General features: G+C 36.1%; 1 protein-coding gene and 1 long non-coding RNA gene across 10 annotated transcripts in view; one reads left to right on the top strand and one right to left on the bottom strand.

The window, feature by feature from the left end:
- The window catches only part of LOC309623702, a 248,219-nt gene that overhangs the window by 205,299 nt on the left and 27,466 nt on the right, over positions 1 to 15,454 (bottom strand). The gene's annotated exons all lie outside the window — the stretch shown is intronic.
- Positions 1 to 15,454, top strand: part of RAPGEF6 (Rap guanine nucleotide exchange factor 6) — a 233,864-nt gene that overhangs the window by 203,872 nt on the left and 14,538 nt on the right. For 7 of the 9 annotated variants that reach the window (XM_082380768.1, XM_082380767.1, XM_082380770.1 and 4 more), the window contains 4 exons: positions 2,300 to 2,423; positions 4,828 to 4,851; positions 8,139 to 8,359; positions 13,207 to 13,398. In XM_082380768.1, the coding sequence (XP_082236894.1) occupies positions 2,300 to 2,423; positions 4,828 to 4,851; positions 8,139 to 8,359; positions 13,207 to 13,398 (561 nt within the window). The remainder of the gene's footprint in view (positions 1 to 2,299; positions 2,424 to 4,827; positions 4,852 to 8,138; positions 8,360 to 13,206; positions 13,399 to 15,454) is intronic. The other 2 variants (XM_082380766.1, XM_082380773.1) reach the window with 1 other exon arrangement.

The following is a 15,454-nucleotide window of genomic DNA, read 5'->3' as shown; positions in this document are numbered from 1 at the left end:
TATTGTTGAGAAATCAAGTGTCAGTCTTATTCGTTGTTCCTTTGACAATAATCTACCCTTTTTCTAATAGCTGCTTTATAATTTTCTCTTCTCTCTATCTCTGTTTTTCTCTAGTTTTGCTATGATGTGACTAGGTACAGTATTTGGCTTTCTCTGACCTGGATATTTTTATTCATTCTGGAATTTTCTCTCAGCTTAGTGTCCTATTTTTTAATTATTTCTTCAACTATGTCTAATTTACTGTTAAATTCAGCAGCAAATTCCTTATTTCAGTTATTGGGGGTTTTTTTTCCAGTTTTACAATTTAAATTCATTTTTTATCTTCATGTTCTCTGCCAGAGTTCTCAGTGTTGTTTTTTATAACCTTGCACATATTTACCAGTTACTATTATGTTTGTCTCCAATAACTCCATAATCTAGATCCTTTATGAGTCTGTTGTCTTTTTTTTTTTTTTCCTTGCATTTCAATCATGTTGAATTTTCTCCTGATGTACCTGGTTATTTTTGACCAAATGGATGTTGTGTATAAAGAAATTACAGAAATAATCTAGGGTTTCAGACAATATTACATTCCTCCAGAGAGAATTAAAGCTTGCTTCTGCCAGGCAGCTAGGGGTGCTAGCAATCCAAAAATCACATAAACCATTTTCATATTTTGAGATAATTTAACACTGAACTTTTATCCCAGTCTGCATTTAGTTTATCTTTAGTCTGAGGATATATATATAGGCCTTTAAAATCCCAACCCAAAACACTGAAGATTTATCTAGACTTAAGTTTTTCTTCTCTAACTTCAAAGGTCATGGTGGCACTACTCAGTTTTTCAGCTCATCATCCCCTTTTCTGAAATCAGCAGATGCTGGGTCAAGCACTGGGAAATGCTGAACTTGCCACAGATCTTCATTATTGCTTCAGATCTTCACAGCCTTGATAGTTTTTTGATGACTTAAAACATTTTTTTTCTATTTTGTCCAACTTTTCTAACTGTTCTTAGCAGGCGTGTTGTGCCAATTAACTAGTTGTACTGCCCCCACTTTCATTATCACTCCTTTTTCATAAGAAAATATTATTATAGGCTTCAAGTATATTTTTCTGACATGCTCCCTCAAAACATGTTTATGTGACTTGAAAGTATTTTTGGTTATCATTTTGTTTTTCAACTCATGTTGAGACCCTGAACAATTTATATGTCCAATGGATAGGTGCCATTTACTACAAAAAGGGAGCCCACCATGTGTTCCAGACCCATGTGATTCTCAAACTTGGCTTCAGGGACTTGGAATTCCACAGACACCTCAGGGGCTACGTGGAAAATAAATAGGGTCACACCAACTGTTAAAGACAGGTGTGAAAAAAAGACAGTTAGATTACCCTTTGAACATATAATTTTTTGCCTTGTGGTTTGAACTGGGTAAGCCAACATATGGGCTAAGTCTGGTCTCATTCCTGTTCTCGTCAAAGAACAGTAGACCGTTTTGAGAGGTGTATGAGTTTTTTTCCTCAGAGAACTACTTAGTGAAACAGAAACAAAAACCATGGAACTTATGAACAAGCAAATTTGTGTTTAATGATTAAAGTCATGATTGTAAATTCAAATTCTGGGGAAGAGAAGATGCATGGCAGACTAGAAGATGTCTACCCCTCCGAGCCAGCCACCTCTTAATTTTGACTAATTATTACCACTTGGAAAACAGACCTATCAATACTATTATTTAATCCCCCACCTACCCACCCCACTTTTTTTCTTGGAGATAAGTCAGAAATTCTTGTTTTCTTGGGATGTCTTCCACTTCTTAAGTGTTGACAGCTCATTTTACAATTTTTTTAAGTATCGTAAACCATAGGAACCTTACTGGATTAGTTAAGCCAAAGGTCACTCTTTGTGACCTCTGGCTAAAACCTAAGTAAGTTTTCAAGTGCTCTACTCTGCTGCCCAAAAAAGCAGATGCACGTACCTGCCTAAGAGTGGGCTGAGCATCTGGAGAATTAGATTTGAGGAGCTGTACTTTTTACTAGGTGTGCCTACAGCATAATGAAATGGCTTTTAGAAGCTATGCACAGTTTCTCACTTTCCAATAATCATAATCATTACTTCCGTAGGAATAGAATTTCTCCCATTAGCTCATTCCCTGGGAGCAGGATTAAACCATCTATGGGTTTATCAGTTCTTGAAAACAAAAGTGACAGTTTGAAAAAGAAGGTTCTGATTTGTGCCTCCAACAATAATAACTTGACTTCTGCTACCTTTATATAGATATTTTAATTTTGGAAGTTAAAAAAAATTACTTTTATTCTGTAGGAAATGATTCCAAAGTAGATGGTTTAGTAAATTTTGAGAAGCTCAGAATGATTGCCAAGGAAATTCGTCAAGTTGTTCGAATGACTTCTGCTAACATGGACCCAGCTATGATGTTCCGACAGAGGTATGTCATTGAAGTGTGTAAGTGTTACAGAGCGGCACTGAGCATGATATAATATTTTTCATTTATTGACCATCTGCCATTTGTTACGCAGTGTACTAAGTGCTTTACAGATGTCACTCTCAAGTAATCATTTGTCACTATAACCTTTAAAGGTTGGTAGTAGTATTGGCCTGCCTTTTACATGTGAAGAAACTGAAGCTCAGAGCAGTTAGGTAATGTGTCCAGGATTACATAAATTGCTGAGATTTGAACCCTAGTTCTCTGTTACTTTTTTGAGTACATGGATAGTTCTGTATTGTTATTGTTAATTAAAATGTCATCTAACTTAAATGTAAGTAAGTTGCTGATCTTTACTGAAGTTGTCACAGAGGACAGATGCTTTCATCTGGTTTCTAACCAAATGTATGAAGTATTAGTCTTTTATTTTTACTGAATATGTCTTTTATTTTTATTGAATATTTTTAAAGTTCTATTTCTACCTAAGTTCTACTTTATTCTTCTAAAATATATTCCTTGGTCTCAAGTCATGGTACTGCTGTTTATTTGTATGTAAATTCTTTAACGCAGTTTAGAAAGTGCAAATTTAAGGATGCTCCATCTTTAATAAAAATGAAAGTATTATTTGCATTCAATATTAACCTGATCTTCTAAGAATGCTTTTTAAAATTCATTTTTAATGTAATAACAAATGCCTCCTCAAATTATATAAAACATAAAGTATGTTGTCAAGCTGTTCCCAGTAATTTTTGTAATTTTTAGGGTAAAAAGATATTAGGGTTTTAATTTTTGGTCTGATTTTCTTCTGGGCCTTTGTGTATAGCTTCAGTACCTAAGAGCTTTAAAAATGAAATGTTTACCCAGGCAGACACAATTCTTGTGGCTTGAAAGAAATATAGCCTACTAAGGAAACAAAAATACTTGGTTCTTTAAAAGTTAGAGATGGAGTTTTTGTAACCAAACAGAATCAATGTGTGTCAGGATAGGTTTTTTTATTTTTGTTTTGTTTTGTCTAAATCACTGTTCAGGAGTCTTTGTTTTTATAAGTAGTTGACCTGATCGTTGCTCTAGTGTAGAAATTCTCAAAGTATGGAGGAAGGGGTATATCATATCTCCTCTTCCCAACCCATCCCACTTCTGTCCCTGAGAATCACTACATGTAATGAGGGGTGTCATTGCTCAGCAGTGTAGAAGCAGAAAACAGTAAAAACCAGGGGCCAAAGCAGACCTGGAGGATTTGTTTGTTTCTTTGTTTTTAAGTTTTTGTTTTTGTTATATGTCCCTGTACAGTGGCCCCACCACTCCCTGTTGTCTTACACAGACATCCATCTACTCATGTATTTTAGCACCCTCGTTCCTCAAGACGATAATGACTTTGTGAGCCAGACCAGTTGATAATATTTTAAGTACCAACAATGCCTCGGAAATGAGCAAAGGAGGAAGAAACTGAGGGTGAAATCAGTAAACATGGCTGTTTCCTTGGGAATGGCCTAGGCTAGAGTAGAATGCAGTATAGGAAAAAATAAAACATAATTAGATTAGACTGAAGTTTTCCTGAATCAATTGTATTTGTCAGCTAGTACTGAAATGTACTAGCTTTCTTTAAGCAAGTAATTGTCCAGTTTGGTGGTGTATAATATCTTGTGTAGACAAAGTAACCCCTTTTATTTTAACAGTCGTCAGCGTGCTAACTGAAAAACAGGATTTTGGGCTGGCCAGAGCTGGAGCTTATTGGATACAAGCCAGGCATATAATGAGACCAGTCGGGATTGGGGGGAAGGGGCAAAAAAATAAATGAGAATAAAAATTTTAAAAAGAATCTTGATTCAGCCCAATTGTAGTGTGAGGAGATACAGGATCATAAAGATTTTGATGATATATTTATACTTACATTTTAAGTTGGATTTGCTGGTCAAAATTTCTTGTTAATACACATTGTAAGAGAAATTTCTGCACTTAAAAATGAAATTATAAATCTTTGTTTCTTGTAACTTCATCCTTGCTTAAATGTATGGCTCAAAAATCCTTTTTAAAAAAAATGTTCAAAAGATCATATTCCTTAATTTAAGGTTTCCCTGAAAACTTTGAATTCAAAATTCATAGTTAGTAAATATTTTTCCTTAAGCTTCTTATTAACATAAGCCTCTAAATGAATTAGGTATTAAAAATATAATTGGTCTAAAAGCATACTGTTAAATATTGTGGAGTTTTTAGGCCTTCAGTACATATCATAATTCATTTTACCCCCTTGTATTCCATTAAAGTCATTTTACTGTTAAGCTACCATTTTTTTCTAGTAAAATTTTTCTGTTCTGTCTCCATAGTTTCTCTGACTCACGACTGTTGTCTTTTTTCTGTGCTTTCCTATTCAAACACATGCTTCAATGTTTGTGGCTCTTGCTTACAGGAAGAAGAGGTGGCGGAGTCTGGGGTAAGTGTAGAGATGAATGCAACTGGAATGAAGGTTGTGCAACTGTTAACATATACTGCATCCTTTTCATTAATGCACGCACGTAAAATAGCATGTGTTCTATTAACCCTGTCAACCTACATTCCTGACAAATGCCTTTTGCTAACAAGGTTAAAATAGTGTTAGAACTAGCTTTTTTTCCCTTTACTTTTCCATTGTTGACATCCCATAAGTCCCTTTTAGATTTTATTTAGCAGGGTCAGTTAGATGATGATGATGATAGCATATATTTGTTGTGTGCTTCCTATGTGCCATATACTTCTCTGTGCACTTTATATGAATTATTTAATTCTCCAGCCACTCTGTGAAATAGATAATGTTTTTCCCATGGTACAGATGGGGAAGAGAGAATTGCCCAAATTCCTAGAGCTCACTAATGGTGGATTCTGATTCCAGAGTCCACACTATTTTCTTTTATTCACATGCCATATTTTATAAAAATAAATGTTTAAGTGTATTAAAATGGGTAAAAGGGTTGTTTATAAAGGTTACATTTTTCTATGAGTTTTCCAAAAGAGTGTAGCCTTTATCCAAACTATACTGTAATATTGAGTTAGTAAATAATTGAAATAGAGGATGATTTTAATTGTTCAGATCCACTAATACCATGAGACATATAGCATTGAGTTTTAAATTCCTACCACTTTTAATTAAAGACTCCCTTATCTCTCTTAAGACTGAAATAGAATCAGAACTAACAGCACCTTTTGTTGTTCAAGTAGGTTCAGACCTCTGCTTGCAGATCTGTAATAGATAGCTAGGCATCCATGTAGAGTCATAGAATGTTTGGGATCTTATAAATCATCTATCTGGTCCTTTCATTTTTAGTTGAAGACAAAGATGGGTTTTGTGGATGAAGGGATTAAATAAGAAGAAATTTGCTCTTTTAAGATTATAGTGAATCACGAAGTTAGATGCTTTTATATTACATATAAGAAGGATTTTTTGTGAGCCGCTTATTTTGAGTCTTGTCTTATTTGTGGTCTTTTGTTTTCTGTTGAAGCTTGATGAACTTGAATTTCCTTCTGCTTTCTTCCTTCTCTGTGTTTCTCATGTGTTTTCTTCTACACTTTACATTTATGTCTTGATCTTTTCTGGTTCTTCTCATTGAAGATAGAAATTGATTGCTAACGTTACTGTTATGAAGAAGAATACTTGAACAGTATATCTTAGTGGGGATTTTGGGCTGTTTGAATGACTTATGTAACACATTCACTGTTTATTCAGCTTTTGGGTTGCTTTGTATGATGTTTGCAGGCACTAGGTGTTTTTGTTTTTACATCAAAGCATTTTGAAAGTAGCTTAGAAGACATTGTCATTTATCATGATATTTTCACTTATTAAAATTTTGTATGTATCCTAGATTTCTGGACACTTTTTTATATCAACTTACATAAAATTATTAAATACTTGTATTCAAATTTGCTCCTAAATGTTGGGACTTGATTTTACTGCATTTCTTTGAATCTGAGACATCATCAGTTGTTGGGACCACTGTTGTTTTATGTACCACAAAGAAAAATCACTGCAGTACCTTCTTAACACTGAGAATTTTTTAACTTTATACTTGTTAAAAGAGCTCTTATATAAACTTAGGTATGTGTTTTTATCACATAGCACCTTTTTGCATTCATAAAAAAGAAAATATGAAATATAAATTGGTTTAGGTCTTTCTAAAACTTCTTCGTATTTAGAATATGAATTTTCTGAATCACTTTTAGAGTTATTAGTTTCTGGGTATTTTTTTCCTCACACAGTATTGCCTTTTGTGCCATCAAATATGTTGGTAATGCCACACTTCTTAAAACAAGCCATAAAAGAACAAAAAGCTGCTGGTGCTGGGCTCTTAGGTTGGCTTTGCAGATATTTAGGGCTAACATCCTTTTGACACCTGCTTTGGTAATGTTGTTGAACTTGTTAGATTCACTACATCCTTATAATCATTTGGTTCCTGGAGGTTAAGGGAGTAATTCACTAATGCCATTGGATTTTTTCCAAACCACTCTGCAAGTTTAGGAGTTTCCACATATGTAAGTAGCAACAACCAAGTCACAGTTTCTGCCTGACCAGTAGCAATTGAAAGTTGCCATCAAATGTAAGACACACTCTTTTAAAGATCTTAAAATTGCAAAAGAAAAGTAACATTTTTTACAACTTTATTTCACTTAATTTACAATGAAAACATTAGGATTTTAGTTGTCTGTTTTAAACAGAGTATGTGAGCACGGAAAAAAACAAATTGTTGTATGGTTGTGGTCTGTGTATTTAGAATATCTTTGGGTAATTGGGAGGCTAACTTAGAAGATCCATAGATATCTTTATTATTTTAGAAGGGCAACTGCCTTTAAAATAAAAATTGTCTAGAACCTTGTGTTTGCTATCCTTGTTACAAAGGACAAATAGCATTGCAGTTCCTGTTTTCCAGTGGTTCTAGATGTGGTTATTGTAGAAAGAAGTCTGCCAAAAAGAGTACAGTTGGATGTGAAGCTATAGCTTGTTTCAATTGTAGTCATTCCTACCCAGCTTGTCGTTTCATCACATTTAGAGGCATTGCAAAAGAAAGATCCCATATCCCCAATCCAGAAGACACATATTGCCTAACCATTTCATATGTGAGTGGAAGCATTGAGTAGCTTTTTATTGCATTTCTGATCTCTGACTATATTGAATTGAGTATAAATGGCGTTATTTTTCTTACCGGTTGTTCTATTTGAATTTTGGCCAAAATCTGGTTACTGGTAAAATCGGTGAGCATGCTCGGAGTGGGCCAGCTATATACAGGAATGGTGATGGCGATAGCATGTCCAAAGCATCACATACAAGCAAAGCTGCTCTAGAAAACTCCCCTGCTGAAGAATCCTGGTGCAGAGATCTGGCTCAGGGTGGACTTGTCCTGAACTAGGCTCTTGCCATATCTTCAGAGTGTGGATGGCCATAGGGCCAAAGGAATGCTTATACTTGTCACAGTTGTGCCATGGGTTGCAAAGGCACCAAACACAGGTCTGATGGAATTTGTTGCTTTGCGGGGAATTGTTAACTTATTCTTTTGAATTCTGAACTTTGCTGAATCTGAAAACTCAGAACATTGCCATATGTGCCATATTACTTTGCATTAATGCTCTTCATCTTTTAACTCATTTGCATCAGCATGCAGTTGCATTAACAGAACAGAATTCTTTTAATCTTCAATCTGCCATACGTAATTCTCATCTTTACAGCCCCTTATTGTGATCTCCATCTTCTTACAGGTCACTGAGTCAAGGCAGCACAAATTCAAACATGCTGGATGTTCAGGGAGGTGCTCACAAAAAAAAGGCACGCCGTAGCTCTCTGCTTAATGCTAAGAAGCTGTACGAAGATGCCCAAATGGCAAGGAAAGTGAAGCAATATCTTTCCAGTCTGGATGTAGAAACAGATGAGGAGAAGTTCCAGATGATGTCATTGCAATGGGAGCCTGCATATGGTACCTGTAAGTATAAGTTTTCACTTACGTGACACTAAACAGCACAACAAAATAGAAATTTATTGCTCTAGTATTATCCTGAAGTCCCAAGAAAATTAACTTTCACTCACAAAAGTTTACTGACATACCTCAAGCATCATGTGATCATGTTAATCAGATACTGAATTCTCAACCATTCCTGATGATTACTCTGTGCAAGAAATGGAGTGATATAGTTCTTTAAAAAGCATTTTAAAGTCTTCTGATAAAAACTGAAACATTATAGAGGTGCCCTTCTCTTTGAGAATGTTCTTATCTTCATCCCTAAATGAAGAGTAAAATAAGTGAAAAATTTCTCTTTCCTAAAAATTTTACAGATAATATCATTTACCAACTGAAAAAATACAATAAATTTAATTAATATACTGTTAGAGATAATAGGTATATTATAGGCATCAGTAAATACGGTAAAACAAGAAAAATTAGACATATTCTAATATTTATAAATAGAAAATACGATGAACAAAATAGAGCCTATTCTCAATACTGTTTTTTTTTAATTAAGTACAGACAATAGAATGTATGTGTCTCTGGGTCAAGGAAATCATGAGTTGTAAAAGCAGAGATCAAAGATGGTAAAATACATTGTGTTTGTTATAACAACAAAATAAAGATGATTGTACTTCCATTATAAGTGAGTATTATCTATCTATATATATGATTAAACATTACACCAGTAAAAATCCCAATACAATGTATAGAACTTGATTAAATGTTGACAGAATATATGAGGGGGGAGGTTCAGTTTTTCTATTTCTGTGTTCCTAATTGATAGGGGGAAATTGTAATTATCATGGGTTGACCCTGAAATTGATAAATGATGTAGTATTTACATAGTAATCAAAAAAGTATGTCAATAGAGTAGAAAAGATGAAATGCAAATACAACCAAGTATTGATTTTAAAATTCAGATTCACAGTGAATTTTAAAATGTAGGGTAATGAGCCATTCAGTAAGTGTTGTTATAAAAACAGTATCTTGAACACTTTTACCAATAGGAAAATGAATGGGGTATGATGAAAAGAACACCTACTAAAGGATGGAGACAGAGTCTGGGTCTCATTTATTACCATTTGAACAAGTTTCTCTTCATCTTAGATCTCTTCTGTTTTCCTAAATGTAAAACTCAAGCAAGTATTGGTACCATGTTTTATCTCAGATTCTTTCTACATCAAACCTATTAAATTAAGAGAAAGAAATAAAATAATGAAAGCTAACAATTACTGAGCGCTCTCTATATGCCAGCAACCATGCTAAACACTTTTTATAAACATTGCCATTTACTCCTCCTCACGCAGTCTGTGAGGTGTCCAGTATTGGGATTGTGCAGCATGTATTACAATGGAAAAAGAACTCAGACAGATACCAAAACACTGGAGAATAGTTAAGTACACTGCTTCCTTATCAATACAAAGGATGATATATGGTTGTTAAAAATAATAAATGTATATAGACTTGGAAAGTATCTGGAAAAATTTCTTACCACCTGGTGGGATATCAAGAAGTGTCTGCAATAAGAAAATGGTACATGTCAAAAGTAAAGACTGAAAAAGTATATAGAATCTTCAAATTTTATTCATGTTTTAAAGTTCAAAGCCATATACACATTTATTAAATATCTCTGACGCTGCTTTGAATGATCATCAAAATTATTTTTTCCCAAGTAATGCAATATAGACTTCATCATCTTATGGTTACTGAATGCAATTTATTATTCCTGCTTTTGTCTGATAAAAGGTTGTTTATCTTTTGTTTTCACTATCTGCTTTTCTTTGTTCCCTAAATATGATTTGGGATATTCAGAAGCATAGAAACCTTTTGTATGCTTTGCTCATTGTTAAAATTTTGAGGCCTAGGGACTTCCCTGATGGTCCAGTGGTTAAGACTCTGTGCTCCCAATGCCGGGGGCCTGGGTTCGATCCCTGGTTAGGGAGGTAGATTCCACATGCATGCCGCAACTAATGCCGCAATGAAGATCCTGCACACCGCAACAATGATCCTACACGCAACAACGAAGATCCCGTATGCTGCAACTAAGACCCGGCACAGCCAAATAACTAATTACTTAATTAAAAAGCTTTTTTGACTCCTAGAAAGAGCCCACATACCAACCTCTGTGTTCTCTCTCTCCTCCACCCACCATGCATTCACACACACCTGCGATACCTTTCTCCTCTCACACCCACCCTAGACTTACCTACTTCTTTTTTCATAACACTAAATGGTGTCTCACTACCACTGATTTTAATACTGATTTAAAATGAGAAAACCTGTGGGTCTTTCTTAAACTGAAAGTTAAACTGTTTTGTGAAAATTTAATTCAATTCATGTTCCTTTATTTTAGTTTGAGAGTCTTTGGTTTTTATTGCATGATTGATTTTTAAATGTTTAAATAAATTCCAAACCCAAACAACAGTTGATTGCCAAACATTATAGAATTTGGTTCTTCATAATAAGTATGTATGTGTGAGTTTTGGCACTCACCTATGACCTCTTTTTTTATATTCAAAGTAGTCTCTTGATTTTTTTCTTTGTACTATGGCAACTATTAAAATAAGATGTCAATACGGAATTGATTAGTGTTGGGGGGGAAAATGTTTCATGGCTCTAACCAAAAGTTGGTAACATCTTGGATTCAGTCAGTTGATGCGCTACTGCCTGTTATCCCCCAGGAGCACTTTGCTTTGACTTTCTGAGATATTCCCTAATTCTTATCACCCAAAATATTCTCTAGGTTCTGATAATAAAAGCATAGTAGCTAACTATTGTAGCTGTGCTGGGACAGGTTGAACACTTTTATCTTGGTGTTTAAAACAAAAATATCATGGAGTATTGAGATTGGACCTGCATTAAAACCACCCTGAATAACTGCCTGAAGAATTAAAAGTACTAAAAATACTACCTGAAGGAAGAAGTTTTTTTCTTTGGACTATAGTGTTGATTTTATACAGAGGAGGCAGCTTTTTGTTTCTTAAGTCAGAGTTCTTAGTTTTTAATTCTGATGTTCATCTTCAAGTATACTAACCATCTACTTATAAATATCTCTGGTATTCCTATATATAGCTGTTGAAATAATTTCATTTACTTATTCAACAACTACCTGTTAAGCCTCTGTTTTCTATCCATCACTGGACACACAGGGATATAGTAGTGAACAAAGTAAACAGTCCTTACAGTCACGTTAGTTATAGCCTTGTGGGGGGAAGAGACATTAATTGATTAATCTCACAGACAGTTGTATCGTTACAGTTATCAGTGCTGTGAAGGAAGGATACAGGATGCCTTGAGAACATAAAATGGGATCTAATCTAGTAGCTGCAGAGTGTGGGTTATTAGGGAAGCTGGATCATGCAGGGTCTAATAGACCTTGTTTTAGGGATTTGTGTCTTTATCCTGAGAGCAGTGGCAAGTCATCTAAAAGTTTGTGTAGGGCATTTGGAGAAGGAAAGTGGCATGATAGGGCTTCCCTGGTGGCGCAGTGGTTAAGAATCCGCCTGTCAACGCAGGGGACACGGGTTCGAGCCCTGGTCTGGGAAGATCCCACATGCTGCAGAACAACTAAGCACACACGCTACAACTACTGAGCCTGTGCTCTAGAGCCCTCAAGCCACAACTACTGAGCCCGCACGCCACAACCACTGAAGCCCACGTGCCTAGAGCCCATGCTCTGCAACAAGAGAAGCCACCGCAGTGAGAAGCCCACGCACCGCAATGAACAGTAGTCCTCCCAGCTCGCCGCAACTAGAGAAAGCCCGCCATGCAGCAACGAAGACCCAACGCAGCCAAATATAAGTAAAATAAATTTTAAAAAGAAAATGGCATGATCAGATTTTCATGATGGAAGAGTCATTGCACTCTTGTATGGAGAATGACTTGAAGGCATGCTGGAATTGATACAGTGAGGGGAGTATTACAGTAGTATAAATGAGAAGATGCTAGCTCTTTGGGTTCCAAGTGCTTTGGGGCTTTGGTGCACACATGGCCAAGTTCAGGAACCACACCATGAACAGCAAGTCCCATACATGGCACAGAAATGGCATCAAGAAACCCTGATCACAAAGCTTTGAATCTCTGAAGGGGGTGGACTCCAAGTTCCTGAGGAACATTAGGTTTGCCAAGAGGCACGACAAGAAGTACCTGAGGAAGATGCTGGCCAAAAGCACCAAGGCCATGAGTGTACCTGCCAAGGCTATATAGACTCTTATAAAGCCCAAGGATGTCAAGCCCAGATTCCAAAGGGCAGCAGCCACAAGCTCAGTTGACTTGACTACATCGCTCACCCCAAGCTCAGGGAAATGTGCTCATTCCCACATCACCAAGGGTCTCAGGCTCCGCTGGCCAGAGGCCAAGGCTTAAATCAGGGCACAGGATGCAGCTGCGACCCTGGCTCTGGCTCCCAAAGGTGGCCTAGGCACCCACAAAGGCTCTTCTGTCTGCCAATATGAAGACAGAAGGACTGATGTGACCCCTGGGGTGTTGTCTGCATGGGACGGGTGTCATCCTGTGTTATTTGTAGAAAGAAACCTGAGGCAGGATCTGTCAAAAAAAATAATACAGATGAGGGGATGTTAACTTGGCCGTTAGGATGATGGTGCAGATGGAGCTAATTAAGTCTGTTATCTTAATTTAGGGAGTAAAAGTAACTTAATTCTACAAAATTTTTGAAATAACACAATACATGAAATTTTTGTTAGGAAAATTAATCTTTTTTGTGTTAAAAATAGGTGGTTTTAATGAGCCGTGTACTATTGTCAGTGGTAATAACCTTGTCTTAAAAAGTGCAGAATTATGTATTTCTTACTCTCTTCTATTAGTGACCAAGAATCTAAGTGAGAAAAGATCAGTCAGGTCATCAGAAATGTCTCCAGTGCCTGTGAGGTCAGCTGGCCAAGCAGCTAAAGCCCATTTGCATCAGCCCCACAGAGTGAGCCAGGTGCTTCAGGTACCAGCTGTAAATTTGCACCCCATCAGGAAGAAGGGACAAGCAAAAGACCCTGCCACACTGAGTAAGTATTCACAGTTAATATTGCATTCATTTAATTGAAATTTTCAGGCGAGTTAGAATGGAAAATAATTACAAATGTAAATGCTTTGGAGATCAACTATTGTAGTTTGTGTAATGTAAAAAGCACTCATGAGTCAAAAAATGCTTCATTTTGCCTATAGGCGCCTAATGCTTCATTTTGCTGTATTCGATGACTGCATGCATATTTTAAATGCTGATGTTGGAATTCCTATAATCATATCAGCCAGAAACGTATAGCAGTATATTTGGGTACCAAGGGCTTACTGCATTTAGTGGTGCATTTACTCAATTATTTAATGCAGATGCAGCCTATGAAATTGCTGCATCTAAAAATAATGAAATTGCTTCTTTCTAAAAAAGATGGTTTGTTGGTTTTTCATTAATGACCACTTCTGAAAACCTAGCTTGGGGACAAGAAGCAAGTGTAAAATATATAAGTATAGACCATGCTTTTTTTCTTCTGTTAGGCCATGTAGATGTTGTCCAAATTACTTTCATTTGTTGTTTTAACAGTATCACTATTTTAGCTTTCAAATGGGAAGCTAGATTAGATTTGGTCCCTAACATTATTATTTAGTTCATACATTATACATAGGACATATTCAGTAGAACCTTGTGAATTTAATTTGATATTGTTTTGAAATCCAAAGTTGAATAAGAAATGCCCCTTCCTTTGCCAGATTTTCAGTCTGGTGTTACAGACATTCACACAAATAGATAACTTCAGTATATGTAATGTGTTCACTATTATGCCAGGAGCATGTACATAACATATAAAAGAACAAAAGAGGGAGGGAGGGCTTTTAGGGTAGACAGAGGTAAGATAGTGCTCCAGAGAAGGCCTTTTGGAGATAACACCTAAGCAGAGTCTTAAAGGTTGATTAGGAAGGAGGTAATTAGGCAAAAATTCCAGAGAAGTTGCTTCAGGCAGAAGAAGAATTTGATATCTACAAGGAGCTACAGGCAGTTTGCTGCCTCTGAGTACAAAGCTGTAGAGTGTTGAGAGACAATAATAATTAATGCTAACACTTATGGAGCACTTACTGAATGCCAGACACGGTTCTAAGTGTTTTACTAACTTTATATATTATGTTCATTTAATCTTCATAATAACCCTAAAGATAGATAATACTCTTATTCTACACAGGAACCATAGAAGATCTAAGTAACTTACACACCACGAGTAAGAGATGGAGCTGGGAGTTGAGCCCAGGTTAACTGGCTCAAAATCCTTACTTTTAACACAGTACTAAACAGTGTCCCACGATGAAGAGAAGTAAAGTCATAGACATGCCAAAATTATAACATGACATGCTAGAGGAAAGTTGTCAGTGGGTAGCTATTAAAGCAGTTTGAGCAAGGCAAGATTATGGTCCAGTTTATGTTGGAGGAGGTCTATAGTAGGAAGGGCTGTGAGATTGGAGATAGGGAGCCTTAGTGGAAGGCTGATGTAGCAACGGGAAGTTGCCCAGAGCCTGATCTAGTTTGGTGTCTGTGGAAATGAGTAGAGAATTGGATGCAAAATGGGTGAAGTTGATTTTGTGGTAGGAGTGAGACATGGGACAAGTCTAGCTCTGATTTCTTACTTGGATGTCATCACTTGAGAGGCAGTGTTATTTGTACCAGGTAGCCCTCTTCCCTCTTGCTCTAATATGACTATTATTTGTGTGATAAATATATTTATATTAAAATGGCACTTAATTAAGAGTAGTGTTTGTATACTGTGTTTTAAATTTTGTCAGTATCAAAGGGCTGCTTGTTACTATGCTGAGTACTCATCAAAGTTGGGCTTACTTTACTGGTTAAAAACAGTGTCAATACCTCTTTGACATTTTTTCGAGAGGATGTATGTAAAAATACCAGTGTATTTGAAAGCATTGCTAAGTTTGACCTATGCTGAAAAGGACCAGCTATTGGACGAGAGTGATGATAGAACTTTGCAGGAATGTTTCCAGTGGGCTTCATACTATTTTTCTATAAATTCATGATTCTTTCTGTTGTCTGCTTCTCTCCTGTAGTGTGAATTTAGTGCTCTT

Source organism: Balaenoptera borealis (genome assembly GCF_965194805.1).
Source record: "Balaenoptera borealis genome assembly, chromosome: 2".
Classification (NCBI taxonomy): domain Eukaryota; kingdom Metazoa; phylum Chordata; class Mammalia; order Artiodactyla; family Balaenopteridae; genus Balaenoptera; species Balaenoptera borealis.
Note: the sequence above shows the minus strand (reverse complement) of the source record. Positions and strands in the feature narration are given on the sequence as shown.